At 36.5% G+C, this 22,613-nt stretch overlaps 1 protein-coding gene across 2 annotated transcripts in view; it reads left to right on the top strand.

Annotated features, from left to right (window-relative positions):
• The window catches only part of LOC101724227 (cell surface glycoprotein CD200 receptor 1), a 62,724-nt gene that overhangs the window by 28,596 nt on the left and 11,515 nt on the right, over positions 1 to 22,613 (top strand). For both annotated transcript variants that reach the window (XM_087215513.1, XM_087215505.1), the window contains exon 3: positions 3,413 to 3,721. In XM_087215513.1, the coding sequence (XP_087071639.1) occupies positions 3,655 to 3,721 (67 nt within the window). In that variant the 5' untranslated portion in view covers positions 3,413 to 3,654. The remainder of the gene's footprint in view (positions 1 to 3,412; positions 3,722 to 22,613) is intronic.

The following is a 22,613-nucleotide window of genomic DNA, read 5'->3' as shown; positions in this document are numbered from 1 at the left end:
GTATCCTATTTCTCCATCTATTTTGAAAGATAGTTTTGCAGGGTCCATCAACCTGGGTTGGGGGCTGTTTTCCTTTAGGGCTTGGAATATGTCACTCCAAGCTGTTCTTGCCTTGAGGGTTTGCATTGAGAAGTCTGCTGTGATTCTGATGGGCTTTCCTTTGTATGTGATTTGTTTCTTTTCTCTCACTGCTTGTAGAATTTTATTTTTCTGTTGGATTTCTGGAATCCTAGCTATTATATGCCTATGTGTAGATTTCTTTTGATTAAGGCTAGCTGGAGTCCTCTATGCCTCACTTATCTGTATGTCAAGTTCTTTTCCCCTCCTTGGGAAGTTTTCTGCCATCACTTCTGTGAACAGTTTTTTTTTATGTCATCTGCACTCTCTCCTCTTTCTTCATTGACTTCAATCAGTCTTATGTTATTCTTCTTTGCATCGTCTAGCAGCTTCTGGATTGATTTCTCATGTTCCCTTTCAATTTTAAAGCAATTTTTCTTTTCCTCCTCACTAATTGCAATCTTATCTTCTATATGTGAAATTCTGTCCTCACATTGGCTCATTCTGCTGTGTACACTTTCAGTGGAGTTTTTCGTCTCCTGGAAATCTGTTTGTTTCTGTTTTATGGATTCCATTTGTTTTCTATGTTGGGATTCCATCATGTTCCTCAGATACTCTATTTTTTTATCTGTATCCTCTCTAGATTTATTAATCATGTCTTGCACCATGAGCAAAATCTTTGCTGTTATCTGAGTAATTATTTCTGATTTCATTTTTAAAAGATCGTCTTTTGTTGCCAGTTCAGAGAGTCCATGTGGTTGAGTATCAGGTTGTTCCATCTCATTTCCCTTTGAGGTTGCTGTAGGTGATCTGGAAGTCTGTTTTTGAGGCTTGTTTATGTGTCTTCTCATTTCCACGGTGGGGGGAGGGTGCTTGTGGCACCCATGTGGCTAACCTTCCCTGCCCTAGGAGCCTGGGATGGAGGTGGGGAGCTTCCTTCTGGGTGCTGGGACCGGCTCACCTTCTTGGCCCTAGGAGCCTGGGATGGCAGTGGGAGAGCTTTCTTCCAGGTGCTGGGACCAGCTGAGCTTCACTCATTCAATTTCTTAAATTGTAAAATGGGATCATAACAATTGTTATTGTATAGGGTTGTTGAGAGAATTAAACGAAGCAATAAAGTACGTAAAACAAGGCCTAGGTGATAAGCTTAGGGCTTGACAAATGTTATTTACAACAAATATGATCAGTGTGGCCTAGCATTGATATTTAGCAATAAATGAAATGTGAGAATTAATTTCTCTGCTGTGGTTTTGATTTGACTTTTTCTTTTGGTACTGGGGATTGAACTCAGGACCTTATACTTGAGAGGCAGGCGGTGGCACCACTGAGCTAAATCCCCAGCTATTTTGATTGCTTATTTGATATTGCAAACATTTTCAAACTTCTATTCCTAAGTTTTTCTTTTTGCAGAGTATATACAATTTTAATGAAAAAAATAATTAACTCTTATGTGACATATATTTTTCCTAACAATCTAAGGATAATTTTATTAGGTGACATAGATCAATTGTAAATCAGAAGTGAAAATATTAAGATATCAGTATAACAATATGACATAAAACAGAAATATGCACTTTGTAAGGCTCTTTTAAGTTACCAATTAGTACATTTAATGACTATGCATGTGGGAAGGTCCATTAATTTGGTTGTACCTTGCAGAGAAGTGAATTGGAAAACAGAAAATGGGGTATGGGCAGAAGAGCAATCATTTTATTTTTTATACTACCTCATTTGTTATAGTACCTCTGCAATAATTAATTTGTTAGATTCAAAAAACTTATGGCTAGCAAACATGAAATGTTTGGCTTTCAGCTGTGCTACCAAGTCACTCTGAGACTTTAAGGAGGCCATTTAGCCATTCTGTGCTTTAGTTTTGGCTGTGTCACTGAGCAAGCTTTAAAATAAATGATCATCACAATTTTTGATGCTATGTGGAAAAGCTCATATCAATATAAATTAAGGAGGAAAAAGGCCAGATTTGATTGAGAAATTCCCAGTATCATTGTATTTGTAATTGGCTAACCTTAGGTTTGTCTGTTCTCAAAACCATCTTCTTGACCCCTCATGTGGTGGGAAACCAGAGTGTTATATTTTAAATGACATTTCCTTGCTGATTTTTTGACACCTAATTAAACACTGGACAGAAGAGAAGGTTGCTATAGCCTACTCATTGTCAGAACTAATATCCTGACGTCTTCCATGCCAAATTCACTCACTAGAAAAAAGACTTGAGAAGGGGAAGGAGGAAAAATATTTATAGTTTAATGTTTGGCAAAAAGGAAGATGGAACTGCTAACTTAGGGGAAAAATGCATGCTCTTTAATCTTCTTCTTGTTTGCAAAGCTTTCTTCCCTTTCCGGGAGAATATTGTTTTGGGGAATTCTTACCACATAGACTTTTTCTCCCTCTCAAATGTAACCCAGCATTAACTAGCAACATTAGGCAGAGGTCTTCTAAAATGTAGAAGTTCCAGATGTGTAGCAACTAAAAAATGAGTATTCATTTGATACTTTGTTAAATGATCAGTCTGTCTTCAGAGATGAAAGTATATGCCTATGATCACTGAATTATGATATAGAATAGTGACCCCTCAAGATAAATGGCTATGTCTGAATTCATGAAGTCTGTGAATATGTTACTTTACATGGAAAAATGGACTTTGCAGGTAAGATTAAATTAAGGATCCTGAGATGGAGAGATTATCCTGGATTATCTCAGTGGGCCCAATATAACCACAAAGGGTCCTAATGAGTGGGATAGGAGGGTCACAATCAGAGGAGATGAGCCAGTATAGTTACAGGCAGAGTAATGTGTCCAGAAGCCAAAGAATGCACATTCCCAAGGTGTTGGAAAAGGCAAGGAAGAGATTCTTTCCATGAATTCCCAGAAAAAATGCAGTCCTGTCCATTCCTTGATTTTAACTCGTGAGATCTGTTTCAGTCTTTGATTTACAGACAGTAAGATACTCAGTTTGTGTTACTAAGTTTGTGGTTGTTTGAGTAGTGATAAAAATTGATACATTTACGATACTTCCAGAGTTTTGTGTGGACTCCTCCTATTCTAGTCACCAGTTTCACCCAAAAAATGTCAGGGGGAAAAGATTTATTCCACACTTGAATACTAAGGCTGGATGCCTCTTTAACCTAAAAGTTACCATGATTAGGAAATTTACAGGCACGGGTCCCAAATAGATGAATGTCCTGTTTTACTTTTTAATGCAAGATTTGACAAATCCGTTTATCTTGGCATGTTCATCACCTTACTCTAAAGTTTATCTGTGAGCAGCAGAAGTGAGAGAAGAACCAATGAGCTGAAAGATAACTCAATCAACCTGCTTCCTCCGTCTTTGCTTCAGGGCTTCATACAGGAAATATATTGCTGTGTCAAGTTTCAGAGAAGAGTTTCTTCTTTTCCAAATTACTAATCAGACTACAACACGTCAAGTTGAAGGAAAAGACTAGGAGGAAAGGAGTGCCCTGCTGCCCATGAGCAGGAAAATCCAGCACCAAGAAGTTGCTGAAAGCCTGGCCGCGCTCACAGCTGTTGCTTGACTTGTGAGGAGGAAACACACTGAGTGAAGGGCAGAAAACAAGAGAAATGCTCTGCCCTTGGAGAACTTCTGACCTAGGGCTACTCCTGCTGTTTACAGTTTTCTCAGTGGCGGGTGAGTCTGACTTCTCTTTGGGAGAAAGACTGATGAGAGACTTGGTCTTAGCTCTTCTTAAGCTTTCTTTGCCTTTTTTATTATACAATGTGAGCCAATTGCAATTACAAATATAGGGGTTAGGTTGGCTTTATTATCTTTACTTTCTGCTTTGTCTTATTTATTTTATTTTGTATTCTATTATGGATTTTTGTTTTTGGTATTTTTTTTTTTTTTGTATTTTTTTTGGTACCGAGGATCGAACTTAGGACCTTGCCCTCGCGTGGCAGGCGCCAGAACCACTGAGCTAAATCCCCGGCTGTATTCCATTATAATATAGGCATCTCTGCAATTTTCCTGTCACTTCCTCCTCCCCCTTCCCCAGTTTTTGGACAAGGCAGGATAAATAAAATACAATAGTTAGCAATGAAAGTTTTCTGAGTTCTCTTTATCTTTTTTTCCCCCTTTTAGAAAAAAATTTAAATAACTATCCTATCCTATCCTATCTGGGCCCATGAAGTCAATAGAATAAATTAGAAAAGTATTACTTTCCATTACTTTCAATGACTAGGTGCTTTTAAAATACAATATGCATACAGTTATGCTGGCGTCTGTGATATGTGTCTGTATTTATCTTGAGGTTGTGTGGGCTGTTGCAGACACTTTCTGAATCAGAATACATAGTCCTCAACGTCTAGTTTTCTGTAGGAGTTAAAGAGAACTTGGGGCTACTGTGGGGGTGTCCTGGTTTCATTATAGAGGGTTGGTGGGAGTTGATGTAGGAAGAAGTTTTCAGGTTTCACTTTTAGTAATGGGGCAGCTGCAAGGATACAGTGTAGTCCGTTTTAATTTTTTTAATTTGATAATTTAAAGAAAAAAAGATTTCCCCCTCATTTGAATGACTTCAAAATTATTTTTGTCTATCTTCCAGCAAAAAAAAAAATCACATATTGATCTTACTGGTGAGCACATGTAAAATAACCTCTACTACTGTACCTTTCTGTTGAGAATTTTCATACACTTTTTCTTTGATGTGCACAGCAACTCTGTGCAGTAGGCATGGAAGACAGCTCTCCATTTTACAAAGAGAGAAACCAAGGCTTAGAGAACTGAAATGGTTTGTCCAGGTTAGATGTGACTAGAATGTGGCAGAATCACACTCAGTTATAATACATGTCAGTAAGCATCACAAAACATTTGGGTGGGTAATTTTCATCAATATTTAACCTTATGCTTTTCACTAAAGAACACCTATAATCATTACACCTCTGGAGAAAGTTAAAGCAATAGTTATAATCTTAGTGCACTATTACTTGAGAAAAGTGATCTGAATACTTTGATAGTTGGGATCTTGTTGTGGAAAACTCTTCTAGAAACCTGTGCAACACTGCACTAGGTAGGAGAAGCAAAGTAGTCAAGGACTGTTTATTTCTAATTGAACTCTCACTTGTGGGAACAAAGAAAAAAATTTACAAGACTAAAACAAAATAAATAATTTGAATATTAAATATTAAATGTTATAAATTTTAGAACAACTAGGTATACATTAAATCTCCTAAATCTATGCTTGTATCAATAAAGTTATCAGATTATTGAGGTTTAAGATAGACAAAAGACAAATTTACTTTATGTATAGTGATTTGGTGTGGCAAATTCATCAAGAAATGATTTAGAATAATGAGAAGCACCACTTGGGGCAGTCACTTTATATCTTTCTTACTGATACTGTTTTGGTAGCAATACTGCCAAATAATTCACCACATACAAAGTATATTCACAAGGAGGAACACAGATAACTTCAATGTAAGCAATAGGATTTAAAATTTACATATTTACTTTATGTTTTACTTATTTGCTTATAGATTCAAGCCATATTGAAGTTAGTAGACAATATTCAATTAGAAAATGCTATAGGGAAAAGCTAAGAATAAATTAACTCATTTCCCGTAGAGACAAGTAGTTCCTAACCTTGTATGTGGTCCCCTTCTTTTTCAAACCTCATACCCTGTGCTATTGCCTCCTTTTGTTCTCTCTATAGGTTTTGAGAGTTCTTTACTTGTGTCTATCTGGATTATAATGTTTTAACCTTTTATAAAAGTTTTTCCAATATGAGTTGCTGTAAAGGAACTTTTTTTTTTTCTTCTTTGGTTAAAGTTTTACTTTTTTGTCATTACCTTCCACTAGAGGGCAGGCAGCAACATTGAAGAGATAAACATCAGGACCAGGTTGGCAGTTTCAGCAGATTTGCAAAAGAGTGAAGGAGATTAAAATAAGTGTGAAAAAGAAGGGATTTGTTCTCACTGGTGACAGTCCCATCTTCCTTTTTTTCTTTTAAATTCTTTTATTGGTACATTTTAGGTATACAATACATTTACATATATCATTGGGTGTTTGTACCTGTACATGATGTATCTTAGTTCTTATTTTTTTCCCCATTACCTGTGCGCCCTTCACCCCCTCCACCCTTCCCTTTTTACATAGACTTTGTTTCCATTTTTTTTTCTTTTCTCATAATTTTTCCTTTCCTTTCTTCCCTTTCCCCTTCCCCTCCCACCACCCTTACACCTTTGGACCTTTTCCTATTTCAAATTATCAATTATTCGTTTTAATCATTTTAATCCTTATTTACACTTTCAGTTCCTCACACTAGAGAAACTATTTGGTTTCCTATTTCACTTAAGAGTGTGGCCTTAATATGCATCCATTTAGTTATAAATGTCTCTAGTTTCTTGTTCTTTATGCCTGAGTAGTACTCCATTTTATAAAAACCCCACATCTTCTTTATTCAATTTCCAGTTGATGGGCACTTGGGCTGTTTCCAAGCTTTAGCTATTATAAACCGTGCTGCTATAAATATGGGTGCACATATATCACTGTGGTATGATTCTTTTAATTCTTTGGGGAAGATACCCAGCAGGGGAATAGCTGGGTCAAATGGGGACAGTCCCATCTTTCTAACCTAGTTTGTGATAGTGTGAATTTATATGTTATAATAATTTATAGGTGTGTTTTCCTGTAAATATCTGTGCTGAAGTAATTAGTAAAAGTCCTTTTTAAGAGCACTGAATGTGTATAGAGTATGTATGTGAAAAATAGTGCCTACAAATTATTAGAAATTTAAATTAGGAAGACAAAGCTGAGATGAAGCCATTGGGAACATTTAAAATCAATATCGTGCAATTGATATGAACTTAGTAAAAGTCTGAAAAAATGTGTAATTATGCTGGGTTGGCCTTGTTGAAGTCTTCATGGAGGAGAAGGGTCTTAAATTGGGCCTTGAATGACGGGCTTGAATAGATGGGGAAAAGCAGAGGAACACATTCAGAGAGATGTGTAATGTGAACAGAAGCAAGGTAGTTAAGGGAAGAAAGGAATGTAGCTTGATGGAACAGAGACTATGTGTTATATGATAGTGGGAAAAAAGACTGGATTTCAAGTGTCCTTGACCACTAAACAGAGGAAGTCGGTTATTGGGCAGTAGCCAGTGAAGGGCCATCTGTTGTTTTGTGAACCAGAAAATAATATAAGACAACATTTTCAGAGAATAATGTGGCAGTAGTTTCTCTTTGAGTCGTTGTGGTGCTTAGTAAAAGATTTATTTTGAAGCAGGAGTCAAGAATTTCTACCCCAAGATTCCTATTTTAGAAAGTTCCATGATGTCACATTAGTGGCTGAGAAGGGAGTTCATTGAATGATGTTAAATTCAGTTTAGGGAAGGAGGAGGCAAAGGAGGAGAATTCCTAAAAGTACTTGTAAGTATAGCAAAATCCAGGGTTTTTGAACCATTTATGGAGTGGGTAATCCCACAAGGGAAATGCATAAAGCTAAAAGTAATATAATAAGTGCTAGACATTTTTGAATTTGGGTCTTAGGAACCATAATTATTCTGTAACAGAAAATATAGATACAAGAAAAAATAGGAAGAGAGACAATATGAGCTATAAATTTTGTGCTTAACCTTAAAAAAGGAGGAAAGAAACTTGTGAAATTGAAGAATGAATTGAGAATAGATACAGGGAGGCTAGTAGGTCAAGGATGGCAATAGAGAGATGGGAAGAAATGAAAATGTTCACTGTAAATAAACTGCTTCCTATTAGGGTTATGAGTATTTCATTAGCTAATAAATTCACCCAAGGATCATTTGGTTTTATGTTGTATTGGAAAACTTAATCTATAGAGTGATTAAAATATTGTAACTAACACTGTATTTATGCTTCTTCTGTTCTTGGCGCTACTGACACACATTTGCCAATTCCTGACTACAGATCTACAGGGCAGATCTGTGATTATGAAATAGTTTAGGACTTTATGATGCTAACAACTTCTAAGAAGAAAATCAACACCTATTACTTTTAAAGTAATGATAATAATAAATATTACAAATTCATATAGTATTCACAGTTACAGTCTGCTCATTTTCCTTTTTCCCCAGAAGAAATGACATTGTTCAGGCATTAAAACTAACTAGTTTCAAAGGTTTCCTAGCTATAATTTATGTCTTGAATATCTGAAAACCTAGACTCCATCCTAAGAACAAAATATTATTTGTATTTAAGAAAAACACACTAGAAAAGTCTAGTATTGAAGCATAACCTTTTTCTGTTTCTAAAGAAATAATTTTCTTTAAAAAGCTGTGGCACTTGAGTTATTGGTACTATTCCAGTTCTCTTAGACTCAGACTCTGAGATACAGTTTTGTGCACAAAATGTTGGTAGAGGAAGAAGTCCACCTGCAGTCTCAATCAACTGTCAAATTCATCTGATCCCACAGTGAGGTCTGGAGCTAGAATGGCCCTGGAGAGCCTTTGCATTGATCAGTGTGCTTCATCCTTTTGAGCTCTGTCTTGCTCAGTCTGGTGGAGGTGGACTGTCCTACAAGGGTCTGACCTTGGGCAAAGTAACTGAAGCAATCTCTGAAGATGCTAAAAATCAAAGGCCGTTTGCAGACAGTGCTCCTAGTAATAGACACAAAGATTCATTACTTGATAGAGATTGTGGGTGGTACATGCTATATCTACTATCATGGACATTTCCTATATTCTTCATTTCTTCATTTCTTCTTAAATTACTAAGTTCTGTCTGGTATCATTTCCCTTTATCCTGAATTATTTCTAGTAGTGAAAGTTTGCTGGTGAAGAGTTCTAAGTTTTCTTTCATATGAAAAAGTATTTAGCTTTAATTGTTGAAGCATATTTTTCCATATATATATAGTTCTGAGCTGACCTTTTTTCTTCTAGCATCTTAATTTTGTTTTACCATCTCTGATGAGAAGTCAGCTGGCCACTCACATCACTGTTTCCAGCATATAATTTGCTGTTTACTCTGGCTGCTTCCAGTGTTTTCTCTTTATTGTTGGTTTTCAGCACCATGGTCTACATGTGGTTATTTTCATCTTTTAGAAATTATTTAGCCATCTTTTAGAAATTATTTGTGAAATGAAGATGTATGATACTACTAAAAAGTATAAAATTTTCAGACAAGAAGGGCTTTAGAAACTTTTAAACTAAATTCTTTCACTTTATATGTGGGCAAATAAAGCCCAAACATGTTCAAGGAATTGCTGAGGATGTCACCCCACTTTTTGGTGGACAAGCTGAGTTTGAAACCCCTCCGCAGCACCAAAAATAGAAGCCAAAGAGAAGTGACAGGGGCTTGTGGGAAATCTATGATTTTTAGATTTGATGCACTTGAAATGATAGGAAGCATTTAAGAGGGAAAAAATAGTAACTAAAGGCTTGGAATTCTTGCTTGGGAAAAATAAGTCACAGTTAAAGTGTGAATTGGTTATTCTGTCAAACTATAAGTAAAGGAGTATCAGTCACTGTGCTTTGTGCTAGGGACACTTGGTCAGAACAGACACAGATCCCACTGTCATGGAGTTCAGCCTCAGGTAGGAAAGGTAAGTATTAAATAATTATTGCAAATAATTAAATAGTATAAGTGTATAAGGAAAAATTGAAATGTATCATTGGTGAGTCTGATATGGTCTGAGGGACAGGGAAGGGATATTTAAGATGAAGATGAACAGAAAAATGTAGGCATGAACTGTTGTGAGAGGAACATTCCAGGGGACAAACAACCTGTAAGAAGCTATGACCAGAGTGCTAAAAACAAGGTCAATTGTGTAGAGGTCTAGTTGAAGTTCTGAGGGTTGGGGAGGATGATCAGAGAAGATGCAAAAAGAAAGATCAGGTGTAGCTTTGGGAAGATACCCATGCTAAGGTGCCTTAGGAAGTAGGTAGCTTGCAGAGATGATACAGGAATGGACAGTGCAGGTAGGGAAGGAGACAGAGGGAAACACATAGGTGTCTCTGCAGAGGCTAATAAAGGGATTTGATAAGGAAAAAGTGATCAATTATGTTGTCAACTTAGATAATAAACAGAGATTCTCCAAAGAGTTAGTAAATGTATTTGGGAGTTGCATTGCAAAGGGAATATGCATATCATATGAACTCTATTTGTATTCAAAGACCTTGAGGCCAGGGCAACTTTGTAAAGGCAAAAATGTTGATGATTACTTCATATAGATTGAAGCAATAATCCTTGGCTACAAAGATCAGTAATAAGGGTGGGGTCAGTCCAATATTAAACAGACAATAGTTGAACAGATATCCTTATAGGAGTATTTTCTGTATAAGATTATAGTGGTTTTTATACAAGGTTATGGTTCTGACATGGTCATTTATAATAGTTTTTATTATTAAACATAAACATGAGATTTCCTTCCTTCACAATTTCCTGGCTTTATTTAGTTCATTCTGTTTTTCAATTTTTATGCTTTGTGGCACTGGGAATAGAACCCAGGCCTTCACACATGCTAGGCAAGTGTTTTTACCACTGAGCTACATTTGCAGCCCCTGTTCTATTTTATAAAGTTAGGCCTTTAATGCAAGCAGCTCCATTGTAACTCTGACAGCTTTCACACTATCAAAATCTGTCAAGCAACCCAAGAGCACAGGCACTGCAGAAAGACCAAAAGTTTGGCTATAAAGACACTGGTGCCCTTCGAAACTGCAGTTTGAGTAGAGGGTGTGGGAGCAGCCAGAGTGCTGTGTTTGCTGGGTGTGTGGGAAGGAAGTTGAGGCTGCAAGCACACACCACTCATTCTAGAAGTTGGGTAGCAAAGCAGGGAAAAGATCAGAGCTAGAAGGGGAAAGCAGCATTTATGTTTTTCTTTCTATCAACACTGGGGAAACCTGGGTGTGTTTCAAGAGTATTATTTGAGAAAATTCAGTGACACAGTAAAAGTCTTTTGCCAATCTGTGTGTGTTTATGTAGTTTTAAAGTATTTAGTAATTTCTTTTCTGTTTTCTTGACATTTTCTTACTGAAATGTTAGTTTTTCCAAAGTTTTATCCATTGCATACTATGAAAATAGCTGGTTATGTGATCCATTTTGTGGTATTAACTCTTTTTTTGGTACTGGGGATAGAACTCAGGACCTTGCGCTTGTGAGGCAGGCACAGTGCCATTAAGCTAAATCCCTGGCCCAACAACTTTTTGAAATGAATGTTCAAGTGGTAAATCTTGGCAGATTCCAAATAATGAAATGTAATTATTTTTATTCTAAAAAAAATCATTCTATCTGTCCCTAATTGGCTCCCTTCTAGAAGTTTCCTAGGGCTTGTTCTAAGGTAGTAATTTTAAAATGGTTGCCAGAAAGAATCTTCTATAGACCCTAAATATTAAAGATATTGGGGTACTATCTCAAGACTACTTAATCAGATTTTTCCAGGCATCTGAACTTTCATGAATCTCTGAAGGCAATTTTGATGGGAGCTGGGGTTAAGAGCACTATCCTGGCCTTCTTTTGGTTTATGTATCATACAAACTGCCCCCGCTGTCTCTCCTATTCAGCAGGTGGTGGGAGGCATCCTGATTTACCCATCACCGGTTGTGAACTTCTATAATGCACCTGATGGTAAGGCTTCTGAGTGCCAGGCCCTTGGCTCATGTATCCTGTCATATCCAGAGCTCTGCCCAGCTGCTTGTCACTAAGCAGCCACTCAAATAGGATTTACTAACTTGAATATCTTCAAAATGTCTTGTGTCTATAATCACTTACCTTTTTTGTTCCTCTCTTAGAGAAAAAGCAAACCTCCACTTTGTTATCTGTCTCATGCTTTCCCACTTATCCTCCCTCCCTTCCCCCCCCCCTTTCTTTTTTCTGGTGTTGGGAATTGAACCTAGGACCTTTGCATCTCCAGCCCTTTTTAAAACAATTTTTACTTTGAGATATGATTTTACTAGGCACTAAGTTGCCCAGGCTGGGTACAAACTTGTAATCTTCCTGTCTTGGCCTGCCAGAGTGCTGAGGTTACAGGCCTGTGGTGCTCTCCATTCTTATAATGTCATCCTCTCCTTTTTTTGCCTTTCTCCAAACTTGCAGGGCCTTCCTTGTAAATACCTTCTCAGTTCTCATGGTTCCAGGTATTATTCCATTTCTCTCTTGCAAATTTGATATGACCAGATAAAACCGCTGTCTCATTTCTTCCCTTCTTTTGAGGTCAGAATTCTTGAGACACTAAGTCTACATTTGTTTACTGGATTACCTCTTCTTGGGCCCTTTTGACCTGGTTTTCATTCCTACTGTACAGAAACTACTCTTTTACCTATCTTAAAGATCATTGGTGACATTCGGATACCAATCATAGAGCATCTTAGTTCTTACTTTAAGACTTTTCTTCACATAACAAGTGGCAAACATTTACTTTTCTTTTCTGTTATCTTTTCATAGGAAAATACATTTATCTGTGGAAAAACAAATTCTGAAATCTGAGACTAGTATAATAGCAAAACCTGAAAAATAATCACTCTGTTCTTTCATCAGATACTAGTATTTTCTGTAGTCATTTGTACATAATATTATTTTTCTTTGAAATGCTAATTTCTCCATTTTTGCTTTTCATTCATTGGTTATTGTATTAGTGACCTAATACCATACAACGAGTTTACCCAAAGCAAATATTTATTATCTTGCAGTGTTCCAAGATGAATGACAAAGAGAACATGAGTACAGGAGCCCAGTCATTTCATAATTAACCTCAGCAGCATCATCCCATCACTTCTGCTGTATTCCATTTGTTAGAAATGAGTTAGTAGGTCCAGCTCATACTTAAGACAGGACTAGACAAAGACATGAGTATCAGGTGGAAGAACACTGGGGACCATTTGACAGGCTGCCTACCCCAGAGCTCAATACTGGGATCAGTAGCTCAAGGTACATTTTCCATACTTTATTGCTATTGCAGTGTCACTAATTGTATAATTGATTAGTTAATGTTTGTTGTGCCCATTAGGTTAAAAAGTTTCTTGGCAAATGATGTGTCTTGCTATGAATTATAATTATTAAATGAATATTTATAAAGCCTCCAGTCTCTCTCTGTCAGCCCCAAAACATCACTATTCCTGACAAGTGGCCACTCAGGTGCCATCTCAAAAAAACTGATCATAGAATGATATCTTATCTATCATAAAATTAATACATCAATCTTCAGGTAGCTTTGATAGAGAAAAAGATCACATAGATCTCTTATTTCAATCATTTTTGTTTGCTAGTTAGAAATAATAGCATTTGGGGAAAAGCTGGTCTTGCTTTTAATTATACTTGCAGGGTGATACTGCTTTCATGTTCTATCACAGATATAAAATTGTATGACGGCATCCCTCCTCCAAAAACTATAAGTTTCCTAAACTTCTTGGCATGCTGACATGGATTTCCATTCGTCCTCAGTGAAACTGTGAAAACCATTAGATTAAAGGCAGAACTATAATTAACCCATTTGGATAACAATAATCTTATTTTCAAGATTTCTTTAAAAAAGGCAATTTCATAACTTCTTCAACTCATTTATAACTCCAAAATCTCTCATGAAATATCACTTTTCTAAGTACAATTATAATATTATAATACAAATATAATAGTAGTTTATAAAATGTGGTAAAGAGATTCCCTAACTAAAATATTACATTGATATGTAAGCTTTTTTTTTGAGCTAGGCAATTCATAGTAAAATGTTTCTGTACTTTTTTGATATTACCATACTGGGGGTTAGAAAATGTCATGTGCTTAATATAGCTAAATAAAGGTTGCTTTGGTGATATCACTTGAATTTCTAAATCCTTGTGTGACTAATGTCTCAGTTACAAATTTGTCTTCATTTTAAATGAAAACTTGAGTCTATGAGAAATGTATTCTTGGTTACAATAAACTTAATAGCTTAGTTTGCAATGTACTTTGATATTCTACTTATCCCTTACTTGTTCAGTAAATAAAAATAATAGTCTATGTTTTGCAGAGGGGAAAATGGGGGCATATAAATTCATTTAATTACTTACATATTCAGTAAGGAATAAAGAAGTAAAATCCATCCCTCACATTTTCTGGCCATATGAATGGCCTAGTGTTTATCCCAATTCACAATGGCTCAGTTCTATATTTATTCAAAAAAGTTTTAAAGAGTTACTGAAGTTTGAAAGTAAACAGTTTCTAAGTTTGAGCCACTAAATGAAGAGTGAAATTTTATTTGATCCTCATGTAAAATGTCAGGATATTTTTATAGATTGCAATATGTATTTATTCTGTGTTCTGCTTTTCAGAAGTAGTAAATTTATTAAATGTTTAATAACAAGTGAAGATAATAATAAGCAATAAGAATAAATTCTTTTTAGCTCAATAGAGGTCTTTAGTCCTTTAAAGAAATGTGAATAGAAATATAAAAATAAAATTATTATATATTATTCTCTTTTGTAGCTGTCTTATGAGATCATAGATTCATTTTTTAGTGTACACTTTGGCCCCAATCTGAGGGTTTTAATTTAAAATTAATTTATAAGAACCCTAATTGCAATGTTTGTATTCCTCCAAATGACCTACAAATGAATGAAAAGTCAAGAAACCTCAACTTTAAAAAATTTTCTACCCCAGAACATTAGAAATATTGAATAATAACAAGAGCATTAATTATATATGTATGACATAATCTATGCTTGATTTTGGCTAATAACAATTGCTGAATCAGAGGTTGTTAATGGCAGTGGTGAAATTTTAGAAATACGCATCTCTCGGGTTTCTTTTTCTTTTTTCTTTTTTTTCTTACACAGTAGAGGGTGAGAAAGTAAGATTTTGTCATCCAAATGAGTTAATTTAATTTCTGCCTTTAATGTCATGGCTTTCATAGCATTATATGGGTTCTATTGGAAGTCCATGATAGTGCTCCAGAAAGTCCAGGAAACTTGTAATTTTACGGGGGAGGGGGCTTGGCTTACCGTTTTATTTCTGATACAGTATTGAAATGTTCAGCATTTTACAGTAGGTAAAACTGGCATTGCAAGAAAGTCATGTGCTGTTTCCCTCAGTGGAGGAAGCCCTCCATGGTCTGTCGGTTTGCAGAGTCATGACTATGCAACGCCAGCTCAAGCACATGACAGTGACGATCTGGGACAGGAAACTTCTGGTGCTTACAGTTACTAAGAGATTTCACTCATAGTAAAATCACAAATATTTTTATTTCTGTTGACAATTTTGATTTAGAGAGAAAAATACCTTTATAAAAGAAATCATTATTTTCAGTGCCAAGGGTTTTGGCCCTCCCTCTTTTCCCTCCCTCCCTTCCTTCCTTCCTTTTTACTTTTCCAGTCCTTCCCTCCCTCCCTCCCTCCTCCTCTTCCTCCTCCTCCTTCTCTCAATCTCTCTCTCTCTCTCTCTCTCTCTCTCTCTCTCTCTCTCTCTCTCGATAGTATTGAGAGTATTGGGGATTGAATCTGGGAAGCACTGAGCTACAGCCCCAGATCTTCATTTCATTTTTTTTCTCAGTGGGGGGGGGGATCAAACTCAGGACCTTGCGCTTGCGAGGCAGGCGCTTCTTCATTTCATTTTGAGATAGAGTATCACTAAGTTGTCTAGGTGGCCTTATAGTTTCATAACTCTTGCCTCAGCCTCCTAAGTAGCAGGGATTACAGGCAGGCACCACAATGCCTGGCAGTTCCAGGGTTTTTGCTTATTATTTTGTTTTGTGTTTATTTGTAAGCATGTATGTTCTAATGTGTTAAAATGATGTTGTAGTACCACTTTTGATTATTACCTCTTTTCAATTTATTATATATTATTAATTTATTATTATTGAGGAATAATTTATAAGCAATTAACTGCATCCATGTAAAAATGTACAATTTGATGAGCTTAGACAATTAATACCTGTGAATCATCACCACAAACAAGATACAAAATCAATTCATCATTTCTAAAATATTCCTCATGAACCTTTCCAGCCCATCCTTGCTTTTGCGCCCCCCCCGCCCCAGCAGGCAACCACTGGTCTGCTTTGTGTTACCACAGTACATTTATTTTCTATTAGTTTAGTATTTTATGTCGTTCTGTATGTGTTCTTTTGTATCATCTTGTTTCACTCAGAACAAGTTTTAGATTCATCAGTGTTGTGTTTTCCTTTTTGTTGTTGAATCGCACTCCATTGTGTGGATAATGTAACTATATTTACCTGTTAATAAATTGTTTCCTGTTTTTGGTTGTTGTGAATAAATATCTGTGAGTAAGGCCACTGGGAACATTCTTGTATATGTCATATGTGGATAGCCATTTTAATTTCTCTTGTATTCTTACTACTGGAATAGCCACATTCCATGGTGGGCACACGTTTAATTTTGAAAAACATTAGCAGAAGTTTTCCAGGGTAATTATATTATTTTACATTTCCATTAATATGATATGTATTTCATTTGCTCTACTTTCTTTCCAGAATTTATTAGCATTTTAGTTTTTGCTATGCTCATAGTGTTGAAATCATTATCTTACAACTTTTAATCTGCATTTCCTTTATTGTTACTGTTAGGGTTTAGATTTGGAATGTCTCCCAGAAGACTCATGTATTGAGAGGCTGTGGCTTTTGAAATGTGATTGAATTATGGGGTGCTATAGCTGACTTGCTGTTAGGAGGTGGGGTCTGGTTGAAGGTGGGTCACTGGACATGTGACCTAGAAGGCTTTCTCTCCCTCTGTGTATATTTCCTTCACTCTCTGCTTCCTGGCTGCCATCATGTGCGCAGCTTTCCTACACCATACCCTTCATTGTGTTCTTCCTACCTTGGAGCTAGCTGACTATGAACTCAATCTTCCAAAAACCATGATCCAAAATAAACCTCTCTTCCTTTAAGTTGTGGGTAAATGTTGTCCCAGTGAGGAAAAGTGGGCAAGACATAAATTGGTAGCAGGAGTGGGTTTGTTGCCTTGACCATTCCTGACCATGTGATTCAGAAGCCCTTGGAACTGGTTTGTGGGTGGAGTTTGGAAAGCTTGGAATTGCTGGCTGGAAAAAGCCCTGGGATGGTGTAAGCTGAGCTTGATATAGATTCTGGTCAGAGCTCAGAAAACCAGAATGATAAGGAAAATGTAGGCTCAGGAGGTTTCAGTTGGGAAGAAGGACTCCATTGAAAGGAAGACCATGTGAATTAAGCTCTGGCAGAAAATTTATCTACATTTTGCTCATATCACAAGACTCTGCAAGAGACTGACATTAAGGGCAGCAGACTAATCTGGCAGAAGAAATTTCAAGGCAAGGTTTAGGTTGTGGCACAGGTACTGCTGGCTGCCTTGAGCCATACCTACCATTAGAATCAGGAGCAAAACACAGAGCTAAATAATTGGAAAAATGTTTCTGGTGGCCAGAAAGGAAGCACCTGTAAAGTTGGGGCCAAGGAGAGCTTGGTTGCTGAAAAGAGTAGTATTAAAAAACCATCAAGAGTATAGAAAAGTTGCCTTGAGGATATCTCAGTAATCAGCAAGACTTCACCCTCCTCTAGAGGCCAAAGAATGCAAAATTATGAAGGTTTCATTTGGGAAGAGAGCTCCTGGGCCTCCTGCTTGAGAATGGATGCCTATGAAATTGATTTCCTATGATCCGCTTCATTGTGCTCAGTCATCCAAATACTCAGAGGCCTCTTCAGTGGTGGCCCAAGGGTACCCAGATACTGCTCAAGCACTGTTAGATCTTGGCATGGTGCTGGTTTTGTGGGCATGCAGAATGCAAGAGTGGTGGGGTCAAGGAGGCTTCCACTTAAATTTCAGAAGGACTGGGAGGCTAGAGAGTGTATCTCTGAGAGGGCAGTGCATGAAGCTGTGAGAGTGAAGCCAAAAGGGCAACGGAGACACCAGGAATCTCAGGATGCTAGTAATGTGAAATATCTGCTAAGGAAAGCTGTAGGCAGTGCATAGAGTACCCCCAACCCCACAAAGCGAGTCCAGGAGAGGGCCACCCACATGTCCGGTGTGCCTGATAAGGGGCTGTGGGCTTTAATGTTTGCTCTGCTAGGTTTTAGTCTTGTTGCAGTCCAATTTCTTTCTTTCTCCCCATTTCTTCCTTTTGGAATGGGAATGATTATCCTGAGTCATTTTATGTTGCAAGTGATTAACTGCCTTTTCGCTATCTATAGGGTGTCATAGCTAAGAGTTTACCTTGAGTTTCAGAGGAGATATTGGACTTGGACTTTTCAACAATGCTAGAATTGTTAAAATGTAGGCGACACTTAGAGATGGACTAAATGCATTTTGCATGAAAAGATGCATGTAAGTGTGCAGACCAGGGTTGGAATGTCATGGTTTGGACCTAAAACATCTCTCCAAAACCTTATGTGTTCAGAGGCAGGCTTTTGGAAGGTGACTGGATTATGTACAATAACTACATTTAAGCCAATTATGCAGTTGAAGGTAATTTTTGTGCATATGTGAAGGGTTAAACATTTTTTTCTTTATGTGATAAGCATTTGTTACATCAGCAGTTGTTGAAAAAGACATTTATTCTACTTTAAATTGCCTTAACCTCTTTATTTAACATCAGCAGATCATGTCAGTGTATTTCTGGGCTGTCTGTTCTCTTCAACTGATTAACCAATACACTTTTAACCAATACCAGACTGTCTTGATTAGTGTAGTTTCAGAGTGGACCTTCAAATTAGGTAATTTTTTCCTTTTTTACAAAAAGTTACATTGGCTAAGCTAGGGTTGCATTTTATATTGGTAAAAGTTCTTAGAGGAGCAGAATCAATAGAAACACACACATACATATAGTTACACAAGAGGATTTATTAGGTAGTCTTATAGGATCAGAGGCAAGAGAGTACACAGTGGCTGTCTATATGTCAGGGAGCCAGAAGATTCAGGAGCTACTCAGTCCAAGAAGCTGGAAGTTGCAGAATGAGAGGGATCAAGGATACAGTGCTAGTCTAAGATTGGAAGTCTAGAAAGTAGCTGGCATGAGCCTGCATCAAAAGGCTGAAGAAACTGGAGTCTGATATTGACAAGTGGTGGCAGTACCAAAATATGTACCAGGTTAAGGACAATGGAGCTTTCTAAATGCAGGCCAACTTCCTTCTTTCCCTTTCATTCCATCCAGGCTGCAAGTCTGTTGGTTGGTGCCACCCAAATCAGGGTGGGTCTTTTCCCCTCAGGTTGCTGGGCTACATGTCACTCTCTGGAAACATCCCACAGACACACCTTGAATTGTGCTTTAATCTGGTAGGTTTGTTAATCTAGTCCAATGGAGATAGGAAGATTAATGGTCACATATTACCATATAAACTTTAGGAATCATTTTTCAATTTCTGCAGGAAAGATGAACTCATTTTGACTAAGATTGTGTTGAATTTGTGTATCAATTTGAGGAGAATTGACAACAATATTGAGTCTTTCCATGCAACAAGGTATTTTGTTCTATTTGTTTAGGGTTTCTTTATCTCAGCATAGTATTTTACAGTTTTCAGTGTACCACGCTTGCCCATGTTTTGTTAAGTTTTTTTCCCATGTTTTCTTTTGTACTATTTGCAAATAAAATTGATTTTAGATTTTCTTTTTAAATTATGCTAGTATAGAAAAATATTGTTTAAAATATTATTAATGTTTTATATTAGACTTTGCTGAATTAATTTAGATCTAGGAGTTCTTTTATAGATCACTGACAGTAATAGCTACAGATAAAGACAGCTTGACACTTTTGTTTTTATATATATCCTTTATTTTTTCTCCTTGCTTTTGATAAATAGGTAATTCTATCCTCATAAAGTGAGTTGGGAAGTATGACCTCCTTGTTGATTTGCTGTGTTTGTATATAATTGGCATTAACTTCTTCCTTAAATGTTTGCTTAAATTTGCCAGTGTAGCAATTTTGATGTGAAGATTTTTTATCAACAAATTTAATTTCTTCAATTATAGTGTATCATTATTTCTTTCTTGAGTGCAGGTCTGTATTAGTGGCTCTTCTTTTTCAGAGTAGTTATTGGTTTGTAAATGTTGATCTTTTCAAAGAACCAGTTTTCTTTTCTTAAATTTTTATACACCTTGTTTCATATTTATTGATTTCTTTTCTTACACACTATCTGGGCTCAACTGGAATCACATATTGTTTTTCTCTCTTATTGGCAACACTGAACTATCTATGGCCCTTTGAAATTCCCATTTGGCCTCATGCTTTCTTTACATGCCAATATTTTCCTCTCTCTCTCTCTCTCTCTCTCTCTCTCTCTCTCTCTCTCTCTCTCTCTCTCTCTCTCTCTCTCTTCTTTTGAGACAGGGTCTTGCTCTGTAGTTCAGGCTGGCCTTGAACTCACTGTGTAGCCCAGGTTGGCCTCCTTGAACTTTCTGTGATACTTCTCAACTTAACCTCATGAAGAGAAGAGGTTACTATTTATTTTGATGTGTTTATGGCTTTTCACTTTGGCAATAAATTTTTTTTAAAAGATGAGTACCAACAATTGCCAGTAAGAGCTTGCCTTATAAAATGTTACTTTAGTCTGCAGTCTATGAGAGGTGATTTTGGCAAAGCTAAGGAAACCCCTGTTTGTTTCATACCAGCCTTTGATAATCACATCATTATAATCCTTACTTACTCATTGGTGCTTGCAGTAAAATCTTTTCCACACTTTGATATATACTAAGTACATATAAGTCTCAAAGAAGAAATATCTGTTTTGAAATGTAAAGTGAGAGACTGTAGGGGCAGCTTGGATCTAAAGCAGGAGAATGCCAAACAGGAGAGCAGGTTCAAAGTTCATTCTGGAGCAGTGCTTTTGCTGTTTTTTGCTTGACTGTCACAATTCATATGTTCATTAGCAATTGCAATCCAAAGATGGCCTGAAGAATATGACCAAAAAGTTGTTAAACTAGGAGTCAGATTTAGCAGTGCATATTCCTTCTTCTGCCACAGATCTCTTTCCAGAACGGTAAAGTTCAGAAGTGGAAGGTCCTGTTGTCACTGAGCAACTCAATAATGCAACAAAGGAGCAAAGACAATGGCACTTGCTGTAATGTTTATCCTGTAGTGATAACTTTAAAAGGACAATGCTTGATGTTTATATAGTTTTTGTGTTTCAGGATCTTGCATTGCCCTATATGTATTTATAGACTATTATCTAAATGATATTCCTTATGTTTTTGAGTGTTGGTAAGTTTTTTATTCTGAAATTATTTCTGTGAGTATTTAGTACCTATTTCAACATACATAGTTTTTTTTCAGTTTTTCAAACATAGATTATTTTCCCAGAATAATCTTAAATAACTCAGCCTTAATAGGTGTTAGTGGCTTATTTCTGTATTCTATTGTCTCCAAAATTTTATTTGCCATTATTGTTAACTTTGAAATAAGAAAATTATTAGACTTTTGTTAGAGCAGTTTTAGATTCCTGGTGGAATGTATGGAGAATTCCCATATGCTCTCTGCCCCTGCACATGAAAAATATCCATCTTTATCGACATCTTCCACTAGAATGGTACATTTGTTACAGTCGAGGGATCTACACATTTGACACATCATCTTCACCTACAGTCTACAGTGTGAGTTAGAGTTCACTCTTGGTGTTACATATTCCATGGATTTAGACAAATGTTTAATGACGTGTATGTACTATTATAGTATCATAAGGAGTAGTTTCACTGTCCTCTAAATCTTCTTTGCTTCACCTGTTAATCCTTCCTCTCCCCTAGCCTCTGGAAACCCCTGATATTAACTATTTTAATAGTTATACTTTTGCAGAATGTAATATAGTTGGAATGATACCATAAATAACCTTTTCAGATTTTTTTTTCACTTTCTAATATGCTTTTTATTTTTCCTCCATGTCTTTTCATGGTTTGATAGCTCATTTCTTTTAAGCATGGAGTAATATTCCATTTTCTAAATGTATCATATTTCATTTACCCATTTACCCATTAAAGCACATCTTACTGCTTCCAAGTTTTGACAATTATGGGTCAAGTTATTATCGCCTATGATAGGTTTTGGTGTGGATATAAGTTTTCAACCCCTTTGGGTAAATACTGAGTGATGTGATTGCTGGATTGTATGAGTGTGTTTATTTATTTTTTTATTTGTAGAAGCAGACTATTTTGCTTTTTATTTGCATTCATTGTACCTTTCCCCAGTTCACCTTCTTCATAATTTGTGATCTTCTATATATTTTTGGTTGTTTCACTGAAGTCAGTGTAAATATAATACACAAATATCACAGATAATAAGCATATAGTGGAGGACTGTGTTTGGTTTTTTTTTTTTGGTACCAGGGATCAAACTCGGGACCTTGCACTTGCGAGGCAGGCTGTCGAACCACTGAGCTAAATCCCTGGCCATGTGTTTGGTTTTTTAAAAAAGTCACCAAACTGTCTTTCAGTCTTTCACCTGGCTTTACCATTTTTTATTCCCTCCAGCAGTGAATGAGAGTTCCTGTTTCTTCATTTCCTCCCCAGATTTCAGTGTGTAGTGGGTTCTCATTGCTGTTTTACTTTGCATTTCCTTGCAGACATGTGGTGTAGAGCATATTTCATATCCTTATTGCCATCTATACATATCTTTGCTGAGCTGTCAAAGTTTTGGACCCATTTTTTGATGTGGTTATTTTCTTGCTATTAGTAATTATG

This window comes from Heterocephalus glaber, unplaced genomic scaffold (assembly GCF_053883595.1).
Source record: "Heterocephalus glaber isolate CG9 unplaced genomic scaffold, H.glaber_assembly_v1.0 deba00000122, whole genome shotgun sequence".
In the NCBI taxonomy this organism is placed as follows: Eukaryota; Metazoa; Chordata; class Mammalia; order Rodentia; family Bathyergidae; genus Heterocephalus; species Heterocephalus glaber.
Note: the sequence above shows the minus strand (reverse complement) of the source record. Positions and strands in the feature narration are given on the sequence as shown.